Source organism: Actinia tenebrosa, unplaced genomic scaffold (assembly GCF_029948245.1).
Source record: "Actinia tenebrosa isolate PJP-AT-01 unplaced genomic scaffold, QUT_ActTen_1.0 PGA_scaffold5__44_contigs__length_20552954, whole genome shotgun sequence".
Lineage (NCBI taxonomy): Eukaryota > Metazoa > Cnidaria > Anthozoa > Actiniaria > Actiniidae > Actinia > Actinia tenebrosa.
Window position 1 is genome coordinate 3165893 of NW_028292582.1, and position 22980 is coordinate 3188872.

The following is a 22980-nucleotide window of genomic DNA, read 5'->3' on the forward strand; positions in this document are numbered from 1 at the left end:
TTGTGACGTTGATCAAGTTACTTTTTCTGGAAGACCAAGCACCTTTTCTTAGCAACGGGCTGCTCATTGGTCAACATAACGTCGCTCTCCTACTGCGAAGACAGTTGTCAAGCGCTTCTCGGACTGAGCTAGATTTATTGCTGTTGTTGTTGTTGTTGTTTGTTTTTTTTTGGCTTTCCTCGGCATTATAGTTTATAAAGGAAAAAAATCAAAGCTCTTGCAGCTCTTTCATGATAAAAAGAGTGATGAAAGTAATTCAAGTACAGAAATAGGTTGAATTTATGACATTTCTACACTTTTCAGCTATTTCAGCTATTTCAGCTCTTTCAGCTTTCCCGGTCTGTTGTGCGGGAGGTCGTTGTTCAAGCCTCGGCCGGTAATTACATCTGCAAATGGTTAGACCTTCACGTGGCTCGGATGATCACGTTAATGGCGGTCCCGTCCCTAATTAACTAGAGACGTTAACAGAAGACCACAAGTTTATCAGTTGAATTACTTTCAAGTGTTATCCTCTATAAACAAAGTTAATTTATTTTATTTTACTTATTTCTCTATTCATGAATATAAATCTCCTAGTGACTACAGCAAGGGAAACATTGCGAATGAGTTAAAAACTGCAGACGCAATCGAATAACTGTTGTGTGGCAACAAGATTGTTTGGGACTCGTCAATGAACCGGCAAACTGACCAAACCGTTACCCGATATTTGCTGAAGAAATACTTGCTTGTTTGCCAAAATCTTGAGTACAAAAACACAGCTGTTTTCTCCAGGAATGTTTATGTTAAACTCACGGCAAATAAATCAAGGAAAACATTGCGAAAGAGTAAAATTTTTAAAACTTTGTGTGACAAAAAGATGCACCGACGTTTTTGTTGCGAAGGACGCTAAGATTGATGTGAAATCTCTTTTAACTGAACAGAAATGTATAAGTTTTCACTAATAAATAGTTTGAGAATTCATCTTGTTTTCATCTTAAGGTGGACCCAAACTAATTCAGTGCGAATTCTGGACAATTTTATTCTCGCTCGTTTCGCAAAGCTAGAGCGTCATTTTAACTGGATTTTTCATATAATGTTCTTGGATTATCCTAGATTCTAACAGTTTATTTCATTTTAAGACTTTTTAAGTGTTTAGCCTATTACGGCCGAAGCGAAAATCAAACAGTGCTATTTTTAGTTTTTGGCTTTTTTTCTTCTCGTCCTCAGGTACGATTTTTCTGAAATTTTCAGAATCTTATCACCTATTACTACCGCAGCCTGTGGATGGAAAGTCTTGGGCAGAAAAAAAGTTATGACACCGCTTGAAAATTCGAACCATTATTTGAAGCATATGAAACATCGCGCTGTAGAAACATTACCATTGAATGGATTGCCTTGAAGTTTTTATATATCTATTTCCAAGTATTGTGGATAAGCTTCACGAAAAATCAGAATAAAATCTTAAAAACTCATTGAATAAAGAATTTGTTACTAATTGTCGTTATAAACCTCAAATATGAGAGTTTTGCCAAAAATTAAATTTTCGCCGTTTTCAAGTTTTTACTTGACCCGTTGCCCTCAAAATATCACAATGTGTAGCTCCAGAAAATATCCGCTTATCCCATACCATCAAGGAAATTCGTAAAATGAACATCCCCTACCCCTAGAAACTTTTCAGCCATGAAAACTCCGTTATTCTTTCCTTTCTCTGACCCCCCTCACCTCCAGAATTTCCATTGTTCTTAGTGGGTTGGGTATGGATATTTTATGGAACTACACAATGAAAATATTATCTACTGTACATTATGTAACCAATATTAGAAAAACAAGTAAAATAAGCTTCTTGTCACTTAAATCTTAATGCGCGTGCTCAAGGTTTAAAGTTAATAAATATCTTTTTTTGTGAAACAGCTTTGAAAAAAGAAAAAACAAACCAAGGCATTCGATCATCCATCCATGGCCATTTAAGGGTAAGTAAGCTTATTTTTTTTATGATCTCTTGGTGTAAAAGAAGCTGAATCTTTTACTTTTCCAGTTACTTAATTTTGCACATTATTGTTTGATCACAGAGGTTAATGGTGACAGAGCAAGGAACCAAAATAGATATGAAAATAATACTAAGGTAATACTAAAGTAATTCAATATGCTGTTTTCAGAAATTTTTGTGTCTGTAGTATATTGACACAGGATGAAAGTGGATTGAAACTTGTTTATTCTAAACTCAACAACTACACGCCATCTTGGTAACCACTTGGTAACATTAAGCATATACCAATTCAAATGTGTCAGCAGCCTTTCTTCTGAAGATGATATATCTGTCCTCTGCAAAGCTTGCCTTTAACTTGGCATCACTCATGTAAGTCACAAACACCACATCCCCAATCTCTAATTCATGCTGCCCAGCACTCCTCTTTTCATCTGCATAGTCCTTCATTTTATCTTGATATCCTTGATAACGTTCTTTCAACTCTATCTCTTCCACTTGCACCGCTGACAGTTTTGTTGTGATTTCACGATTCAACATTAACTTTGCTGGGCTCATGCCTGTACCTGCATGAGGTGTTGATCTGAAAAAATTCCAGGCAATGCTTCAGTCCACGTTATTCCATGTATTTCTGCAGCTCTCAAGCCATGTTTCAGGTATCTGTGTATCTATCAGGTATAATGCTTGATCCCATTGTTCTTCAGAAAAAGCTCAAACTCTTTTGAAGTGAACTGACGTCCATTGTCTGTTATTATTGTCTTCGGATTGCCAAAGTGTGCAAAGCTCTCTGTTTGGCATTTGACAATGTCCTTGGAAGTAATGTTCGTTAGGATGTTTGCTCCTGGCCATTTACTCTAATAGTCAACCACTATCAAAATGTCACTGTCACAGTTGGGACAAAATTCTTCGGCGTCCGTATCCATCCCTAGCCAAAATTATTTTGCTCGTAGCCTCTGTTTAGTTCTGACAATTCCTCTTGGGCATCATGTGCCAAGCCTACCATGCCACAATATTCCTTGTGCATATGACAATTCTGTCTTATTGTGTTGCAACCTTGTCAGGTCCTTATTTTCCGCATCGTCCCAACCTTTTTCAATTGCTGAAGCAAGCATTTTAAGTTCTTCATCCTTCTTGCCTTCTTCACAAATTTCTTGAAGTGTAAGTAACTCCATCTCGTTTTCAACAAACTGCACATGATCTACTATAAACTTTGTCATCTCATCACTTGATTCTGCTGGCAGCCTTGACCATCCATCAGCAATGTTATTTGCTCCAGGCTCATGAACCAATGTGAAGTCATAATCTTGGGCTCGCAATGCAATTCTTTCTAACCGTGTCGATTGTAAAGGTTTTGAAAATACAGACATAATCGGCTTGTGATCGGTTGCAACTGTGACATGGCGACCGTATACACACGTGTGCATCTTTTTTTATCCAAAGAGGACAGCGAGAGCCTCGCGCTCAATAACTTGGGCACAACTCTTTTCTACTTCTGTTAATCCACGGGATGCATACACTTCTGACCTTATTCCACTCTCAGTCTTTTGTAGCAGCACGGCAGCCAAACCAACCGGGCTAGCATCTACTACCACTTTTGTTTCTGCCTCCATTCTGTAATGAGCTAAACAGGGTGCGCCAGATAGTAATTGTTTGACCTGGTTGTACGCGTCAGTCTCTCTTCTTGTTCACTTCCAGGCTACTCTCCCTTTTGGGTCAAGGGTCGCAGTGGCAAATACTGTGTTAGATATGTAATGCTTCCGAGAAACGATCGAAGTTCTGCTGCATTCTCTGGAACTGGAGTATCAGTGATGGCCTTGTTTTTTCCCGGATCTGGTCTGATCCCATCAGCTGAGATAATATGACCTAGAAATTTCAGCTCTGTCACACCCATGACGCATTTAGCTTTATTCAATTTGAGGCCTGCTCTCCTCAATGCCTGTAACACCTGTCTCATGTTCTGCCAGTGTTCTTCTGGAGTTGATCCATACACAACAATATCGTCAAAGTAGTTGAAGACCCCCAGCAGTCCTTCGCAAACAATACTCATCACTTTTTGATATGCCGTTGATCTCTCGAACTGAGAAACCTTGCCTGCTGCCATGAATGACGTAATTTCTCGGGAGTCTTCCGACAAACGTAGTTGCCAGTACGTTTTTCTCAAATCAAGCGTATAGAACGGTTGGGCTCCACTCAACTGACGAAGAAGATCTTGTATTCGCGGAATTGGGAATCTCTCTCTTATGATGACTTTATTTACTTCCCGTAGATCAATGCACACTCTCAGTTCCCCATTCTGTTTGTACACTATAGTATGTATTGTTGAAATCCATGATGCCCCCGTGGCTTCTTCAATCACATCTTCCTTAATCATCCTCTCAATCTCAGTCTTTAGTTTCGTTTCCAACATAGCTGGAATTGGCCTTTGCTTCTGTATCCTGGGTGTATTTCTTTATCAACTAGAACTTCATACTCATAACCAGTGAAATTCCCCAACTCTTCCTTGAAGACATCTTCAAATTCTTTAAAGAAAGCGCTCCTCTGTTCCTCTCGATTCACGTCTATTCCCACAGCATGTATCTGTAGCAAGTTCAATGTCATTATAGCAGTCCTTCCAAGCAAAGGTGGTCCCTTTGCATCAACGACATACATGGGCTCTGTAACTTCCTTCCCATTACACCTAAGTGTACCATGAAATGTACAAACACATTTGATGACTCCTCCCCCAGAAGCATAAAACTTTACTGTTGTGTCTATCAATGGGCTCTCAATGTTTCCGCTTAAAACCACTGACTTGGAATGAAGGTTTTTGAGCAACCTGATTGTCAATGACAAAATGTGATTTGTTTCACATTAATTTGGGCATCAATTTTGAAGTCTTCCTCTACATGCCATGTATAGTCAAGAGCACAAACTCATCTCCCTCATCGACCTCTTTTGGGTTTTCCTCCCACCTTACACAGTCAACATTCTCTTCTGTCATGTAATTAACTCCAGTAGATCTAAAGCAATTTTCAAAATGATCAACCTTTTTACATTTCCAGCACTCAGCTGCCTTTGCTCTACAGTTGGGGTCGTTGGCAAGGTGATCTACCCTTCCACATCTGTAACATTCATTTCCCCTTTGGCTCCACTGTTCACCTTCAGCTTGCTTTACTTGATTGACTCCAATCTTCCTTTGATCGTCTACACACTTCTTTTCCTGGTGTCCTAATAGCCCAGCATCTTTCTTCGCTTGTTCAATCGCTCTTCCTATTGTTTGTGCTTTCTGCAACGTTAATTGCTCCCCTTGTTATAGTAGTTTGTCGCACAAATATCCGTCTGCACACTTCTCAATCACCTGTTCCAGTATATTCTCATCTATCGTGTCTCCAAAGTCACATAAATTTGTCAAAACCCTCAATTCAGCTACAAACGTGTCTAACGTTTCATTCTCCTCCTGATAACGCATTCTAAACTCATATCTTTCAGCCCATTTATTTCGGTTCGGTCTAATTAGTACTCCGTTAAAACTTTAACCACATCAGCGACTTTCTCCGTTTATTTCATAAAAGCCTTAACTATTTTTCGAGAAGCTTGAAAGCATAAGCTTATAGATTTTGAAATTCAATTTTACCAGTTTACATCTGTTTTCATGTGTGAGAAAAGAACAACAAAAGTTTTCGTAAAAACAAAATTTACATTCCGCCAGCGAGCCCGTTGTGCCCGCGGACATTTGTGCCTGTCATGCGCGCGCGCCCGCGCCAGTGACGCCTGTTCATTACTGTTGTTATTGGTCGGCCATCTTGCGACTACGTTTCATTATTAAAGCTTGTTCATTCGTTTACGTCGTTCGTCGTGTTTACTGGCGTGGTGGCAGCGATTAAAGGACCCACGAACAACAGTATAAATACAACGATCAATAGCAGAAGTCTCGTAACGAGCCAACCTGTACGGTGGTTGGAAAACGAACAGCAAGAAACGTACACAAGAGCTTACGAAACACATTCACACGGCCTCATCAACAATCACCCAAACCATCGACTCCAAAAATGACTTCAACAAGAGCACCAAAACAATGGACACTGACTAAAAACGAGACAATCACTTCCTTCGAAGCATGGAGACAAAACCTACAGTATACATTATCTCTCGACGTAAATTTCGCATCCTTCCTTGGTGATACCGTGACGTGGCTAAAGAAATCTCGAGGCCCTCTAAGAGGCTTTACTGATGACGGTGAAGCAGTCCCTGTCGCTAGACGTCGAACAGCACAGCAAAAGTGTACCCATCTGGAGTTGATGCTTGGCCAAATCGCTAATTATTGCCCAGTTATCTCTAGAAATTCAATTGTCAAGAACTCAACATCTATCAACTCCATCTGGCAAATGATTCGCATGCATTATGGGTTCCAGTCCACCGGAGCACACTTTATCGACTTTAATAACATTAAACTGGAACATGACGAACGCCCAGAAGACCTCTTTCAACGACTGATGTCCTTCGTCGAAGACAATCTCCTCATCGCTAATGGCAATATCACCCACCATGGCGAGATTATAACCGCCGACGAGGAATCAACACCCAGTCTTGAAAATATGATCGTTCTCACCTGGCTTAGACTAATCCACCCGGACTTACCAAACCTCGTAAAACAACGATATGGCACGGAACTTCGCTCCAGAACCCTCGCATCGATAAAACCAGAAATCTCCCAAGCGTTGGACTCACTGCTTGACGAACTACGCACAGCCGCTGATTCCAAGATACTACGCGCTACAGCGTCAAAATTTAGATTCCCTGCCTCACGTGAACCAAACAAATTGCCAAACAGTCGCCGCCCAACGACTTCCAGACGCCCCAGGTCATGCCCACTATGCAAAGAAGCAGGCCGCGCAGATCAACAGCATTTCCTAAGTAAGTGCCCTTACTTACCTCCTGAGGACAGACTCTTCCTCGCCAAGACTCGCTCGACAACCAACTATGAAGAGGAAGTAGAAGAAGACGACGATAACCTAGATCTGTACGCACCTGATCAAGTTGACAGTGAAGCGTCAGCCCTTCCGTCCGCACGTTCCATCTCCCGAAGGGTCAGCACCAGAAGGTCACCCCTACTCAACGCCTTCTATCGACAACACCCAGTGAGGCTGACCCTCGACACCGGCGCCGAAACCAGCATGATTAAAGCGTCCGTTGCCCAGACACTTGGTCTTACCGTCGAAAAGTCTTCCCAACAAGCATTGCAAGCCGATGGTACCACACCGATGAAAAACACAGCACTCAGGCTCACACCATACGCCACGCCACGTCGTATGTGTTACGTTCATCGTCGCCCACCACCGTTATCTGGCCTGGAGATTACCTAGAAGTTGACGTCCCCCCCGAGCTGGGAACTGACAACACTATCGCCATTGAACCCCGTAGTGATACGTCCCAACTCAAACGCCCTCCACCCAGCGAAAACCCATGGCCCCAACCACGAGTCATAGATACAGTCGGAGGTAAAGTGCGAATTACCAACACGTCCGACGAACCATACACCGTCCGACGCCACGACCACATCTGCTGGGCCCGCCCAACCGTCCCAGCGACTCCTCCCGAAGCGGCTCCACCCTCAACACTCCCCGTTACAGAAGTAAAGCCTACCCCGCCGTCCTCAGGCAGCGTAAGTCTAGATCCAGACAAGCTACTTACAAGTTCCATGCGTGACCAATTCCAGAAGGTCCTACAGAAATACGACAACGTCTTCAAACCGGACATTCCAGGGTACAACGGAGCAGCGGGCCATATAGAAGCCCGCGTAAACATGGGACCGGTACAGCCGCCCCAACGTAAAGGGCGCCTTCCTCAATACTCTCGAAACCAACTAATAGAGCTGCAAGAGAAGTTTGACGAACTGGAAAGAGACCAAGTCTTCCAAAAACCCGAAGATATCGACGTGGCAGTAGAATACCTGAACCCCTCCTTCCTCATAAAGAAACCCTCTGGCGGTCATCGCCTCGTCACTGCCTTTGCAGACGTGGGACGTTACAGCAAACCCCAACCATCACTCATGCCAGACGTTGACTCCACACTACGCACCATTGCACCATGGAAGTTCCTGATAAAGTCTGATCTCAGCCGCGCCTTCTACCAAATACCCCTTGCTAAAGAATCCAGGAAGTACTGCGGCGTAGCCACACCATTTCGTGGCGTACGCGTTTACTGCCGCTCCGCAATGGGAATGCCCGGCTCAGAAACAGCACTCGAAGAGATGATGTGTCGAGTACTTGGTGACTTCATCCAAGAAGGCTGCGTGGCAAAGATAGCAGACGACTTGTACTGCGGAGGAGCAAGCCCCGAAGACCTTCTACCTATCTGGGCACGGGTCCTGGAACAGCTTGACAGGTGCAACCTTAGACTCTCACCAACTAAAACGGTCATCTGTCCAAAGTCCACCACCATATTAGGATGGGTGTGGTCCCAAGGCAAACTATCTGCAAGCCCTCATCGCGTCGCGGTTCTTGCATCTTGTCCTCCTCCAACTACCGTCAAAGGCATGCGCTCTTTTATCGGGTCCTACAAAGTCCTTAGCCGCGTCCTACCAGAGTGTTCCTCCCTAATCGACCCCCTCGAAGGCGCAATCTCGGGTCTCCAGTCACAAGACAAACTTACGTTGAACGAAAGTCTTCTCCACAAGTTTAAAGCTGCTCAGCAGGCCCTCACGTCAACCAAAGCCATCGCTCTACCACGTCCATCCGACTCCTTATGGATCGTAACAGACGGCTCCGTAACCAAACGTGGCCTCGGAGCAACACTATATGTGTCCCGTGAGAACAACCTCTATCTTGCCGGATTTTTCAGCGCAAAACTCCGCAAACACCAAGTCAACTGGCTGCCCTGTGAAATTGAAGCACTGAGTATCGCCGCGGCCGTCAAGCACTTCAGCCCGTTTATAATACAGTCTGAACACCGTACTTGCGTACTCACTGACAGCAAACCATGCGTCCAAGCCATCAATAAACTCTGTCGCGGCGAATTTTCCGCAAGCCCTCGGGTAACATCATTCCTAACTACCGTTAGCCGATATCAAGTCACGTTGCAGCATTTGGCCGGTACGGCTAACCTCCCTTCAGACTTTACGAGCCGCAACGCTCCAGAGTGCCAAGAACCAACATGCCAGGTGTGCAGTTTCATCAAAGAAACAGAAGACTCTGTCGTCCGTGACGTGTCCGTTCAAGACATCATCGACAACACCAAGTCACTTCCATTCACCACGAGATCAGCCTGGCGAGAAATCCAAAACGGATGTCCCGACCTCCGCAGAGTCCATGCCCATCTGAAACAAGGAACTAGACCCTCGAAGAAACTGACTAACATAAAAGACATCAAACGCTATCTAAACGTAACGTCCATCTCCAAAGACGGCATTCTAGTAGTCAAACGCAACCAACCTTTCACCCCCTCATCTGAGGCAATAGTAGTACCACGGTCCGTACTTGATGGTCTTCTCACAGCTCTCCACGTTCGTCTAAACCATCCATCTCGCAACCAGCTTCAGATGGTTGTACTACGCCACTTCTTTGCGTTAGACATGAACAGTGCCCTAACCAGGGTATCCTCGTCATGCCACCCATGTGCCTCCTTACGGAAGTTTCCAAGTTCTCTCGTAAGCCAATCATCTGAAGAACCACCCGACGTCGTCGGCATATCCTTCGCTGCTGACGTTATCAAACGACAACGACAAGCAATCTTACTACTCAGAGAGTGTTCGACATCCTACACCAACACTTGTTTAATACAAGACGAAAAGTACGACACCCTGCGCGACGCCCTTACACGCCTCATTGTGGAACTACACCCTTTGGACGGTCCAAGAGCAGTCATTCGAGTAGACCCTGCACCAAGCTTCTTATCTCTTAGCAACAACGACGGTCTAAAACACTTGAACATTTGGCTCGATGTTGGTCGCATAAAGAATAAGAATAAGAACCCAGTCGCCGAAAAGGCTATTCAAGAGCTAGAAGAAGAGCTTCTGCGACAGGAGCCCGGAGGTGGACCCATTACTTCTACTGGCCTCGCACTAGCAACAGCTCGTCTCAACTCTCGCCTACGCCATCAAGGTCTCTCCGCTCGTGAACTATGGACACAGCGCAGTCAATACACCTGTGACCAACTCCCACTATCTGACTACCAGAATATAGTAGCGCAGCACCAGAAGAGGTCCACTAACCATCCCCACAGCGAAAAGTCCAAAGACAAACACGGAGTTGCCGCACCTCAGCCACAGATTCGAGTGGGAGACATAGTTTATTTGATCGCTGACCGCGACAAACTACGTGCTCGTGACCGCTACATCGTTACAGAAGTGAGCGACCCTTGGTGTTACATTAAGAAGTTCACCGGATCCCAACTTCGCGCCACATCATACAAGGTCAAGCTATGTGAGTGCTATGCCGTTCCCGCTCCCCTCGCCTCCTCCCACACTAGTACTCAAGTAATCCACAACGATGCCGACGAAGACTTCGCCACCGTAGACCCAACGTTAGCGTCAGAAGAACCAAGTCCACCAACACCCCCATCGGAACTTATCCGCCCATACGAAGTTGACTTACCAAGCTGGTGTAAACCAAACAATCAAGACAACGCATCGGAAGAAGACACCAACACAACCCCAGAAACAACTGAGCAAGACCCACCACCCTCGCAAGTCACTCTCACCGTCCCACTGCCCATCAACAACGAACTCAGCAGCGAAGAATTTCCCTCGAGACCACAACGAACACGCAAACCCCCAGCCTACCTCAAGGACTACTTCCTATATTGAGACATTATGCGACCTGTAGATGTATGAACCATAATAACTTTGTTATCCAGTTAATTAACAGAAAATAAGGAAGAAGAAGATACTGCGCCAGCGAGCCCGTTGTGCCCGCGGACATTTGTGCCTGTCATGCGCGCGCGCCCGCGCCAGTGACGCCTGTTCATTACTGTTGTTATTGGTCGGCCATCTTGCGACTACGTTTCATTATTAAAGCTTGTTCATTCGTTTACGTCGTTCGTCGTGTTTACTGGCGTTCATTTAAACTTGACAAGAACAACTGAGACAAAATAGAAAATAATGCAAAATGCAGTGCAAAATACAAAATAATAATTTTCTTTGTCAGTAAATTAGCATTTGTAAATGTTTTTGAATATTTTTTTAGCTTTTGAAAGTGAAGGACGAGGTACCGCTCTACAAATCTCTCAACAACACAAATTTAAGCTCATTTTTATAATCATGTACTAGGTCGAAAAGCTCAATAAACAGTTGAACATTTGGTGTAATTTTATATGTCATTCAATATTTGAATAAATTATCGGTAGAAAGATATAAAATTATTAAATGAAAGTCAATATGAAAGTACTCTTACCATAATAACTAAACAGGTGCACTTTTTCGCTCGTTTGACATTCTAGTTCGTTGCTCGTTTCGGCCGGTAATTTTAGGTATGTTATTTAGCTTTAAACTTTGTCAAAAATCTCTTGGATGTGTTTAATTTGTGGAATTCAAAAAGTGCTTAAATTTCAAATGACTTCTTTATATCATGTAGGAACTAGGAGTACTCATACCATAATAACAAAACAAGTACACTTCTTGTGTTAGTTCGACATGCTAGTTTGATGCTCGTTTTTGCTATGTTTAAATTTAGCTATTAAAAAGAATTATAAACTTTGTCACACTCTTAGATTTGTTTAATTTGTGGAATTCAAAAAGTGCTTTTTCAAATGACTACTTTATATCATGTAGGAACTACGAGTACTCTTACCAAATTACTAAATTTGTTGCTCGTTTTGCGGTAATGTTGTAGCTATGTTATCTACTCTAAATAAAACAAAATAGAAAATGTCCTAACCTCTATCTTTACACATTGGCTAATTCTCTTCTTCCATGATTTTTTCCATATTTTTATTTAAAAAAACGTCATGGTCCAAGTGACGTGTGATTTGAAAGCTCGACCAATCAGAAACGCGATGTACACCTGGCGGGCAACACTTTTAGCGTTACGCACAGGGTTCCCATGCGATGACCATGAAAACTTAGTTGCATAGTTTACCATATCCTATACCTATGGTGCTCCGCTACAAAGCTAAATACATCGGAAAAAATCTGGTAACATTTGGTCAGCTACGATTTCAAGCTCACGCCCCCTCATGTGAGCCCATACAAATTATGTCTCAAAAACACGGTTTTTGGATCTTTTCTCAAAATAATGACTATCTAGACAAAAAACAGAAGTGGATTCAGTTAATGTAACTATTCACAGACTGTATTATATGGCTTAGATTGAATTCTATTGAAAAAAACCACCGTACTTTTTGAGTTGAATGAAACTGAACAAGAGGAGATTGAATTCGGTTTCTGGGCTTGGTGAAGGAGAAAAGAAAAAAGTGGAACACACTGAAAAACCCGAGAAGGTATAAATGAAAATCAAATGACGGGTGGATGTAACCGAACAGTTGGATGTCACCCTAGTTATGCCGACATACCTTAAGCCTTCCCTCAAAGAAATCAACAAACGCATGTATCACAACCACTTTTATTATCGATTATCCTAAAGCTATTTTCCACTCTGATTTTGAAAGTTAATAACTTGTATTTTCTTAGATAAATTAGATAACTTAAATAAACTGTTAACTCGATGCCACTTGATTGATAACTTATTCATAGACTTGAAAATGATAATATAATAATAATAATGTGAAGTTTTAAAGATCACGCAACTTATTAAATATCTTGTAAAGTTTGTATTTTTCTAATATTTTAACTTTGGATTCTTTAGAAATATCTAAATTACGATTCTTCCTTTTTTTTCTACCTAAATAAGCTAACGTGGTGGAATAGTGTTCCTTGTTTTAGCATGCTTACTTTTTGGTTTTCGAAGCTTCTGTAAAGTCTCTCATTCCCAAGCGGTTGTCGTTCTTCTTTAGTACAGTCTTCTTTTCGACTTAATTCCTTTCTGCGGTACTAGTTCACGGTTCTTTCTTTCTTTATCTTTACCAAATAACCTTTTCCCAAGCCTTCTGCTGAGGTTGTCTTTCAAAGGTTTTTTCTTTCTCAACTTTATCTTCTCAACTGTTTCAGTACGTATACGATCTTTTCTAGTGGAACTCTGTGTGAGTTGCTTCCTTGGACGACCGTTTTCTTCTCAGTTTTCTTGTACCAACCGCGCTGTGTTTCGTATCACAGCTCACAACTACTGATCGCTTTCTTCTCCGCATTTGTTATGAAAGGGCGTATATAAGTATTTCAGGAACAATGCTAAGCAACCAAACTACCTATATACAAAGATCTCTAAATATGGGCAAAGGATTAATATCACTAAGTAATTTAACACCTGATAACAATAATGAACTAAATCCCCTAAGATCTACTTAAGTTATTCCGTGACAGTGGAGAGGACTTGAATTTAGGGGCTTTTCAGCTGTACGTTGTTGTTGCTGTTTAATCATGTAATTTTAACTTAATAATCTATGGATAAATGATGTAAGGATTTATTTTTTTCAGGCTGATAAAGATTACCTGCACGATGTGTGCCTCCCAGGGAATTTGAAGCTTTAAAAAAAGCAATTTCGGTAAGAAGGTGACTATGTATCTATATTATTTCAGTTCAGGCTAAGGTTCTGTTAATATATCCGACTAACAAACCAATAATCCACTTCTGATTTTGGAACGGCCTATTTTCTTTGTGCTACTATACCTGAGATGGTTTAAGGTACACACAGGTCATTCCAAAGCTAGAAAACGTTTTCCTTTTGCGACGTTTTTATTATCTTTCTTCTTCCAGGTCGATGCTGGTAAAAAGGAACCCCAAGGGTTTTTCTTCATGAGCGAAGAGGCTCTTTCTTTTAAAAAGCTGATTATTCTTATGCATGGTGGTGGTGCAGTACCTGCTGGCCAGTGGGCAAAAAGGTTTGTTAACTGGCTGACCCGTGGCTCGATCGCCGCTTATGAAAATTGTTTATTTTGTAAAAATAAATCATCCAAATCTGATACATATTTTACTTACCATTATAAAATTAACATAAAGATAACTTTTTGTTCACTTGTGTTCTTGAACCCTCCCCATCCTTGCACTGGAGATTTCACTATGTATCGATTCATATGGCATCCTTATTTTCTTTACCAGTGTTAAAAGGCACTTGAAATACAATATCTACAAAGCTTTTCGCTGTCGTATCACAGCGTGGGACAATCACAACCGAGCTAGGCTCCAAACTAAGTGAAAGCCCAAAGATCGAATTAGAATTTAGAAGTTGATTTTTGAGGAGGGAGGAAAACCGGAGAACCCGGGGAAAAACCCTCGAAGCACAGGAGAGAACCAACCAACAACTCTACTCACATACGACATCGAGATCGGCAGGACTCGAACTCGGGCCGCATTGGTGAGAGCGCACGCCACCAGTTCTTCCCTAATATGAAGTCTTACATGCTCCAAGTCAAGTCTTAGGCTTTTACTTCTCTTTTTTCCCTTTTTATCTAGTGTAATCCTCAATGAAAATCTTGAAAGCGGGACGATGGTGCCATATATAGAGACAGCACTCAAGGTAAAGTACTCTTTTCTACTTTCGTTTTTTCTTTCCAGTAAAATAACCATGTCGTTCTAAATAGGTTTCGTTGTAAATACGTTTCTCCGACTTTCTGAATTCTGTGTTAGATGAAGTTATTATTATCTCATCTCATCTCATCCCATCCCATCTCATTTCATCCCATCTCTTCTCATCTTATCTCTTATCATCTTTGCTCAACCCATCTCTTCCTGTGCCATTACATTCCATTCCATCCGGTCCCAGCCAAGGAACAATTTAATCTGGTCTAATCTGATTTACGTGAGAATGGATATAGTCTCCCAGGGGGTAAAAGACTCTATTGTAGTATTTCCAGAGGATAAATAAAAAATGTATCGTTTTGGTAAACCAACATGGCCGCTGTGACGTCACGTGAATTCGCTCTAATGAAATAGGCGTCTCCCCGAGCATTCGCGCTGTTAAAGTAAGAGTTAAATTCCGGGTCTCACCGCTCTGTTTTGGGGATAGGCAGTCGGGGGTTTCAAAGTTCTTCAGAATTCCTGTATCCAACCTCTTTTTCAAAATATTCAGGTAAGATCCGTTATTGTGTAATTGAATTCTTTTTCATTTCATATTTGTATTTTATTACAGGAAGGATTTGGTGTGATTATTACCAATGGGAACGATAATGTAGACTCTAACAATAGACCTATTCAGGTACAGGATTAGTTTGTAGAGTTTTTCCTCCCTCCTCTCAAATCAACCCTAACTAATTCAAACTTGTTAGAGCTGTGCTCCGGGTTATACATGGACTGTATAACGGGTGCCAGATGCGCCTTCACATGCTTTCAGTTTGACCCCGTTGAGCTGCCCCCCTCCCCCTCTCCCACGCTGTACTTTGTGGTGGTGATTATATTAGCGATGACAATTGTTTTATTTATTTTTATTAGTAGTTACGAATATGCGAGTGGTGCTCTCTAATTAGTCAAACGATTCCTGATAAACTAGGTTCTTTACTTGACTGCTTCGGCTTTAAATTTTCATGATCAGGGTAGCGAATCCGCCCAGGATCACTTTGTTTATGTCTGGAACAACTTCATCAAGAAGGCCAAGGCCGAGCACATCGTGATTGTTGCACATAGTTTGGCTAAAGAAGTAGTTCTTCATGGCGTAAGTATGCTTTCTGTTGTTTTATTTAGTTATCTAAGCCGCATAAAAAACATAAAGCAACATAGCACGAGCGGAATCGTCACGGTGTTTCGTCGTCGCGATGAAGTAGGTTTTGGTAGACGTCAATAAAGTCATTTTCATTACATTCCATAGACAAGTGCACTAGAAAACTTTGTGCTTTTCGACATTGTCATGGAAACAATCCAACCATCCCTTACCAGCTGAACGGTGAATTTTGTTTCAGCCAATCATAGCGCGCTTAGCTGTTTTGCCACCGTCCCTCATTCCCAGGCTACTGTAACCCAACTTTTGCGTATTTTTCCAGTAAGCTTGGTAACGTTACCTGACATATAGGGGCGCCTTACATATAGGGGCGCCTGACATATAGGGGCGATGGGGAGGGGAGGGGTGGTCTAAGAACTACGTTACCTTACATATAAGGGCGCCTGACATATAGGGGCGATGGGGAGGGGAGGGGTGGTCTAAGAACTACGTTACCTTACCTATAGGGGCGCCTGACATATAGGGGCGATGGGAAGGGGTGGTATCACCCGTCTCGAGAACTGTAGTATAAATATAAATGTGTTTTGTTTGAAATGAAAAGTTCCCCATTATTCTCACTGATCTCAGCTTTCTACGTCTTTGGTGACTTTAGCAAATCGATCATATGCTGACGCCATTCAATATTCGATAAGAGTATACATTACCATAAAAACACTAACACGCGACGTTTTCAGTGATCAAAACAATTCGGAAATTATAGATACTCGTGATGTTTTGAGAGTTCTCAAATTGAAATCGCCTAAAAGCTCGTCCAATTTTGAAAACTTTTGAAATATCACTCGTACCTATAAATTCCGAATTGCAGTCGAGATCGTGGGTTCCCACATAAATTTACCCTGGGTTCCAGAGGGATTTTTTCCCTCGGATTCACTGACTTAGAAATCCCTCTGCAACCTAGGGTAATATAAATTAAATTGTTGTTACGGAATTTTAAAATAGAATTGGTCGAGAATACTTATTTCAGCAAAAATTCAGTATCCGTTTAGGACAACATTTTACATTTTTAAGGCAAAATTTGGTTTAAAATGATTCATGAGAAGATATATAAAATTTTATACATATATTAGAAAGAATACAACTAGTTGAATTTTAAACAAGTTTCAGATCAAATCGGTCACAACAGCGAGTTTGCAATACGGTTTTTTTACTTCAACCAAGAAAGAAGCTTACATCATTGGTGTTTTATATCGTTAAATATCGCACTCAGATGCACGGGGATCCCCCGTTTTTCCAGATTCCAGTCAGGCCTCTAGTGTGTTTTAATACTGACACAATTGAAAGTGAATAAAAATGGTTCGTAATTCGTAGGCACCAACCTTGAATTGAATTATACATTAAATTGAATTGAATTGATAACATACATAAACAAAATGACTTTCTAAGTTTGAACATGTAAGCTTGAGAAAATGTTTTTTTTGCCGGCTATCTTTCATGCATGCAGCAATTAAAAATAAAGAAGTTTCTTTTTATAATAACAAATAAGCAAATAAGAAAATTAAATATTCAGAGTTGTCTTTGTTTTCTAAACAATTTTCCAGTTATGGGGTTAGAAAGGAATAGTCAAAGTTCAAAATCAATGCCAATGTCAAAGTCAAGGTCAAACAGCTCAAAGTCAATATTTAAAAAAAAAAAAGATTTTAGACGTTATGCTCAATATTACTTTAAGTTTCATTGTCCTTTTACCTAAAAACATCACATCATTTCTTTCTTACCTTTTCTGGTTCATTGTGGAAAAAAGTGAACCATCCTACAAAGGTACCGGTTGTGCCGTTGTAAGTTTTACCTGGATGCAAAGGCGCACCGAAGAGGCGCTAAAAATAATCCTCGCTTGTTGCTATGGTTACCCTTGCATTTTCTCGCACATTTGAGACTCACAAGTAAATAAATAAAGGAAGGAAGGAAGGAATAAATCAATAAACAAATAAACAAATAAATAAGCAAACAAGCAAACAAGTAAACAAGCAAACAAACGGACGGACGGACGGATGGACGTACGGACGAATGAATGAATGAATAAGAAATAAACGAATGGATGGATGGATAAATGGTAACGTAGTTCTTAGACCACCCTCCCCTCCCCATCGCCCCTATATGTCAGGCGCCGCTATAAGTAAGGTAATGTAGTTCTTAGACCACCCCTCCCCTCCCCATCGCCCCTATATGTCAGGCGCCCTTATATATAAGGTAACGTAGTTCTTAGACCACCCCTCCCCTCCCCATCGCCCCTATATGTCAGGCGCCCCTATATTTAAGGTAACTTAGTTCTTAGACCACCCCTCCACTCCCCATCGCCCCTATATGTCAGGCGCCGCTATATGTAAGGTAACGTAGTTCTTAGACCACCCCTCCACTCCCCATCGCCCCTATATGTCAGGCGCCGCTATAAGTAAGGTAATGTAGTTCTTAGACCACCCCTCCCCTCCCCATCGCCCCTATATGTCAGGCGCCCTTATATGTAAGGTAACGTAGTTCTTAGACCACCCCTTCCCTCCCCATCGCCCCTATATGTCAGGCGCCCCTATATGTAAGGTAACGTAGTTCTTAGACCACCCCTCCCCTCCCCATCGCCCCTATATGTCAGGCGCCCCTATATGTCAGGCGCCCCTATATGTTAGGCGCCCCTATATGTCAGGTAACGTTACCAACCCCTGTCTATTTTTCTGCTTTCTTTTGACTAAAATATAATAAACGTGCCTACAGCAAGCAGAATGGAAAGGAGAAACACTTTCACTTTACAGTCATGCTTGCTTCGTTCTTTCATGCTTAGGGCTGATCATTTTGTCCACTCATGCTTCGCGCGCCGTGTTCACCTCAGCTGGTATGGCAAATTGCTAGTCTACCCCGTTAAGGGAGTGAGCGTTGCGTGACGACACTAAGAACGGCTGCGGGAAAGACTAGCAAATTAACACGATTTCGTGCAAGTTGAGAACGACTGTAGTAAAAAACCAGTGCATTGGTAAAAGATATTTATAATGCACATTTTCTTTGTAGCTAAGGGAAATTGATGAAGCAAGGAGGCGGATCAAGGCAGTGGCATTCACACACACCACTATCGAGGAATTAAGAGAAATCAAAAGTTGGCTCAATGAGGTTAGTTGTCTTAATGCCTCCTCTCTCTTCTCACCTATACACCCCTAGTCCAATCGTATATTCAGTGATAATATTAGTTATTGACAACTATCAATATTATCATCTCGCATTCTGATGACTGATAAATTGATAGTTAGGGTGATAAACCTAAACTCAATTAGCCCCCCCCCCCCCCCAAATTTGGATGGATCCGCCCTTGAGGAGTGGGGATATGAAGTACCCACAACCTCTGTTCTTGAAGTGAAATCCTCGATTATTTGCTCACATATCTACAAAAGTAAAATTATAATCGCGTAACGAAATGGCGCCTTATTTTGGCGCCTCTTGGTTGCCATTTTTGCTACGACTGATGCAAAACGTTTTGCTTCATTAGAAATGGGTGTGTTCTGAAGAACCACTAGACACACCGGTGAAGATCGACTGTAAAGATGACTGTGACCAAGTGTCTGCAGGTATGTTTGACGATACTATAAAATGGGGAGGGCTACAATCATTTTTAAAAAGTTTATTGCTAAGTCAAAGCAATTTTCACCCAGAAATATTTTTATAACAAAGATTTTACTATCCAAATCACAAGTACTATCCAGCGCCATTGTTATTTAATTTTCGTCTTGTTTTACTTTTGCCGGCTATATTCACAAAGACCAATCAGCGCAGCGCCTGAAATTTCGAGGAATATGATTGGCTGTTCGGCACTGTCTAAAAATAGCTGATTACTGAAACACATCAGACGCCACCTTATACCAGATGGACACTTCTAGATGGATTTATACACGTGAGATTGGGAAGCACCATAAAAACAACAATCTCACAATAAGATCAGAGCTGTTCGTTACTGTTTTTCTTCTTGATCTTTCAGGAACGAATAAATATACCATAACGTCTCACTTTGCCAAAGATTCGGTCTTCAAGTTTTTTAGAAAAAAACTAAGTGGTACGTACGTAAGCAATCACTGATCTATGGAGACATTTTCCGACGAAGGAATATATGGAGGGTGTGGATGAGGTTTAAAGTTAACTGAAAATTGGCCTAAAAATCAGTAGTTACCAGACAATCGGGTGCCCAAAATCTACACCCCCTTATATCCATCATTTATGTTTTATACACCGATGAAGCTCAAACTAGTATACTTCCTCCCTAGTTTCGTTTCACCTTCCTACTGAGTTGGTTGCCAAGGTTTGCTCTGTTTGAGCTGTTACATATACCACATCCCTAGGACCCAGTCCATCATGGCCTACGTCATACAAAAAGGATTACTATTTCCTCGAAAATCAAAAAGAAAAAAAAAAAAAAAAAAAAAAAAAAAAAAACCAAAGAAATGAAAAAAAAAAAAAAAGGAAAAAAAAAAAAAAACCCAAACCAAAACAAAACAACAACAACAAAAAACAAAAACAAAACAAAAACAAAACAAAACAAAACAAAACAAAAACAAAAACAAACAAACAAGCAAACAAACAAATACAAACCACACAACAATCTTAAAATTTTTTAAACTGTGAGTTTCATTTACTGTGTAACTTTTGAGAAGAAGTACCTTGTGTCGTTACTAGTAGTTAACTTACATGATCTTTATTAATTCAATCTAATTTACATGCAGCAGCAGAAGATGATTCCAGCTTCATTAAACCTACGCAGTTCAGCTTGATATCTCCGCAGCATCGGCCGCATGAACTAGAATTTGTATATAAGATGACCAGTAGCCGTAAAGGACTTGCCGTGATTGTCAACATGAAAAACTTTCAAAACGCAAAAGATAAGAAAAGAAAAGGCTCAGAAAAGGATAAAGAGGGGCTTGTAAAATTATTTAAAGAGCTGGACTTTGAAACCGAAACGTTCGTTGACCTCACCGAAGACGAACTCTTGGATAAATTCAAAGGCATTACTACCAAGTATGATTTCGAAGCCTACGACTGCTTAATTGTCTGCATCATGAGTCACGGGGATAAAGACTATTTCTTTGCCGGCGATAGAAAGGAGATCAAAATCCAAAGCATCCAACAAAAGTTTAATAACAAAAACTGCAAGGCACTTTGCGGAAAACCCAAGCTTTTTTTTATTAACGCCTGTCGAGGAAAAACTGCTGATCCTGGAACAGAAGTCAAGGAAAGTGGGTCCAAATCGTTAGTAAAATCTCAACCTCCGCCAGAGCCAGAAGCCGACATTGCTGTCGAGAATAGTGATAGGGAAACTACGGCAGAAAATGCGGATATGCTCACTGCATTCGCCAGCGTTGAGGGGTACTCCTCTCATCGTCATGAAGAGGAAGGGAGCTGGTTCATTAGCAGCTTGATAAAGGTTTTTAAAGAAAATGCTGGTGTGGAGGATGTGATGGGCATGCTGACTCTAGTGAATAAAGAAGTGAATTCTAAAGGAAGACTGGGGAGTAAGCAAGTTCCAGAATCAAAAAACACTTTGACTAAAAAAGTATATTTTTGGCCAGGAATGACATTTAAATAATATTGAAATTTGAACAGTCAGGTTGTCGTGTTGCTCCATTCATTCTTCTTAGAACTATCAAACGTCCTGTAGGAACTGCTAACACTGTAATTTTCCCTTATTAGGCCTATTCGTATAGGAAATTGCACGATCTCGAGAAAGGCTCGTGCAATTACATGAACTTTCAAAACATTACTCGTGTCTATTAATTTCCAAATTGTACGAGAAGATCGTGCGATTTTTTGTTTATAGTTCACTCAACAAAATTTCAGTAAAAATTGCTAAGCGACGCTGTTCCGTCTTTGTCTATTTGGCGGCTGATGTTCATTCCATCGCGCAACTGAAATGCATAAAAAAGATTAGTTCTTACGGCTTTAAAATTTTATTTATATCTTTTTTAAGTACAAAATGATAGAAAATAATTGTTTTGACATTGTTTTGGCCGTGTTGCCATAGCGACTTAATTCAGTACTCCTACGGAGTACAATTAGCGCTATAATTGTACTCCTCTCGACCAATCAGAGTCGAGTAATTTTGTTGAGTGTACTATAATAGAATATACGGTACCAGTCTGGTCCCCATATCTCGTCAAAAATATACACGCTTTAGAAAAAGTGCAACGCAGAGCTTCTAGATTAGCGCTTCGTCAAAGAAAAGGGGAAAAGTCCTACGAAGACAGGTGTAAGCAATTGGGGTGCGCCAAATTATCTCTTAGGAGGGAATATTTCTCTTTAAATAGAGTGCTATAAGATAGTCTTTGGTCACAGTCACCTCAAGTTTTACGATAACTTTGAAGCTTAAATCCACTACAGCAAATCACTCTTTAAAACTTTATCATTTATGCAAGCAAAAGTTAATTGTTATAAAAATTCATTTTTCATAAGAATCATCCAATCTTGGAATAACCTAACTAAGAAAGTAGTTGAGGCCGACAATTTTTCTGCAATTAAAAAATGAGCTGAAAGCTCATTTAAGTATTTAATTTAGTAGAGTGCACCGCACTAAGACCGTGAACATTATTAAATAGTACTAATTAGTACTATTTCATACAGAATCCTTTGTTTCCTATTGTTTAATTATCACTATTTAGTGCTAAAAATTAGTATTTGCTTCAAGGATTTAGTGTGAGCACTCTATTTTCATTTATTTTCAATTGAGATATATTACACTTTGCTTCACGGGTTTTTGAAAACAACTCTATAGAATGCAAACGATATAACCGTGAAACTTTAGTGAATGCTAAATAGCACAATTCCATGCAAATTCCATTGTTTTTTATTGTTTAATTAGCACTATTTTGCACTTTAGTAAACAATAAGTTCTATATGACAATTATTCGCCGAAGGCGAAGTGCACAGAGAAATACGGCACGGCAATGTTTGATATGAATATCGGCGAATAATAACCGAAACGAAGTTGAGGTAATTATTCTCGATATTCACTGAGCCTGAGGTGAATAATTATTTTAGTATAAATAAACAGGTGATTCTTTCAAAAAAAAAGGAAAAAAAGAAGATTGCCCGACTTTCTGCTAAAGTGGTCAGCCACCTTAAACACTGTAAGCTTTGAATTGAATAAATGTTAATTTTCCGGATTTCCAATTTATCTCTTACACTTTTATCTATTAAACTGGGGTCCCAGTACTGCCACACGTCAAAAAATGCCCAATGTGCCATGGAAAGATTTTTTAATGAGTGTGAAACATATACCATATAGACAGCACGCCCTGGCCGACAAGGACATGGTACGACAT

At 41.0% G+C, this 22980-nt stretch overlaps 2 protein-coding genes across 3 annotated transcripts; both read left to right on the plus strand.

Moving 5' to 3' along the window:
- The first annotated feature begins 1932 nt into the window (after nt 1–1932).
- On the plus strand, nt 1933–22828 carry LOC116287476 (caspase-6). Of its 2 annotated transcripts, none has more exons than XM_089038453.1 (10): nt 1933–1949; nt 13467–13534; nt 13747–13871; nt 14443–14506; nt 15119–15184; nt 15518–15637; nt 18692–18790; nt 19164–19242; nt 19650–19724; nt 20389–22828. In XM_089038453.1, the coding sequence occupies exons 3-10, from the start codon at nt 13786–13788 to the stop codon at nt 21246–21248; spliced, it is 1449 nt and encodes a 482-aa protein (XP_088894579.1). In that variant the 5' UTR covers nt 1933–1949; nt 13467–13534; nt 13747–13785; the 3' UTR covers nt 21249–22828. The 2 variants fall into 2 exon arrangements, with proteins under 2 accessions (XP_088894579.1, XP_088894580.1); XM_089038454.1 differs by having other exon boundaries at nt 20392–22828.
- LOC148906333 (uncharacterized) lies at nt 5678–10975 on the plus strand. Its single transcript, XM_089037723.1, has 2 exons — nt 5678–7155; nt 7224–10975. The coding sequence occupies exons 1-2, from the start codon at nt 5992–5994 to the stop codon at nt 10743–10745; spliced, it is 4686 nt and encodes a 1561-aa protein (XP_088893849.1). The 5' UTR covers nt 5678–5991; the 3' UTR covers nt 10746–10975.
- Nucleotides 22829–22980: the final 152 nt, after the last annotated feature.

Bases quoted from the DNA above. Each gene is read 5' to 3' on its own strand.
- LOC116287476 (XM_089038453.1), top strand. From the start codon at position 13,786: ATGAGCGAAGAGGCTCTTTCTTTTAAAAAGCTGATTATTCTTATGCAT. The intron at 15,638-18,691 runs GTAAGTATGCTT...TTTTCTTTGTAG, and splicing joins AAGAAGTAGTTCTTCATGGC to CTAAGGGAAATTGATGAAGC. The intron at 19,725-20,388 runs GTACGTACGTAA...ATTTACATGCAG, and splicing joins TTTTAGAAAAAAACTAAGTG to CAGCAGAAGATGATTCCAGC.
- LOC148906333 (XM_089037723.1), top strand. From the start codon at position 5,992: ATGACTTCAACAAGAGCACCAAAACAATGGACACTGACTAAAAACGAG. The intron at 7,156-7,223 runs GTCGAAAAGTCT...CACAGCACTCAG, and splicing joins CCCAGACACTTGGTCTTACC to GCTCACACCATACGCCACGC.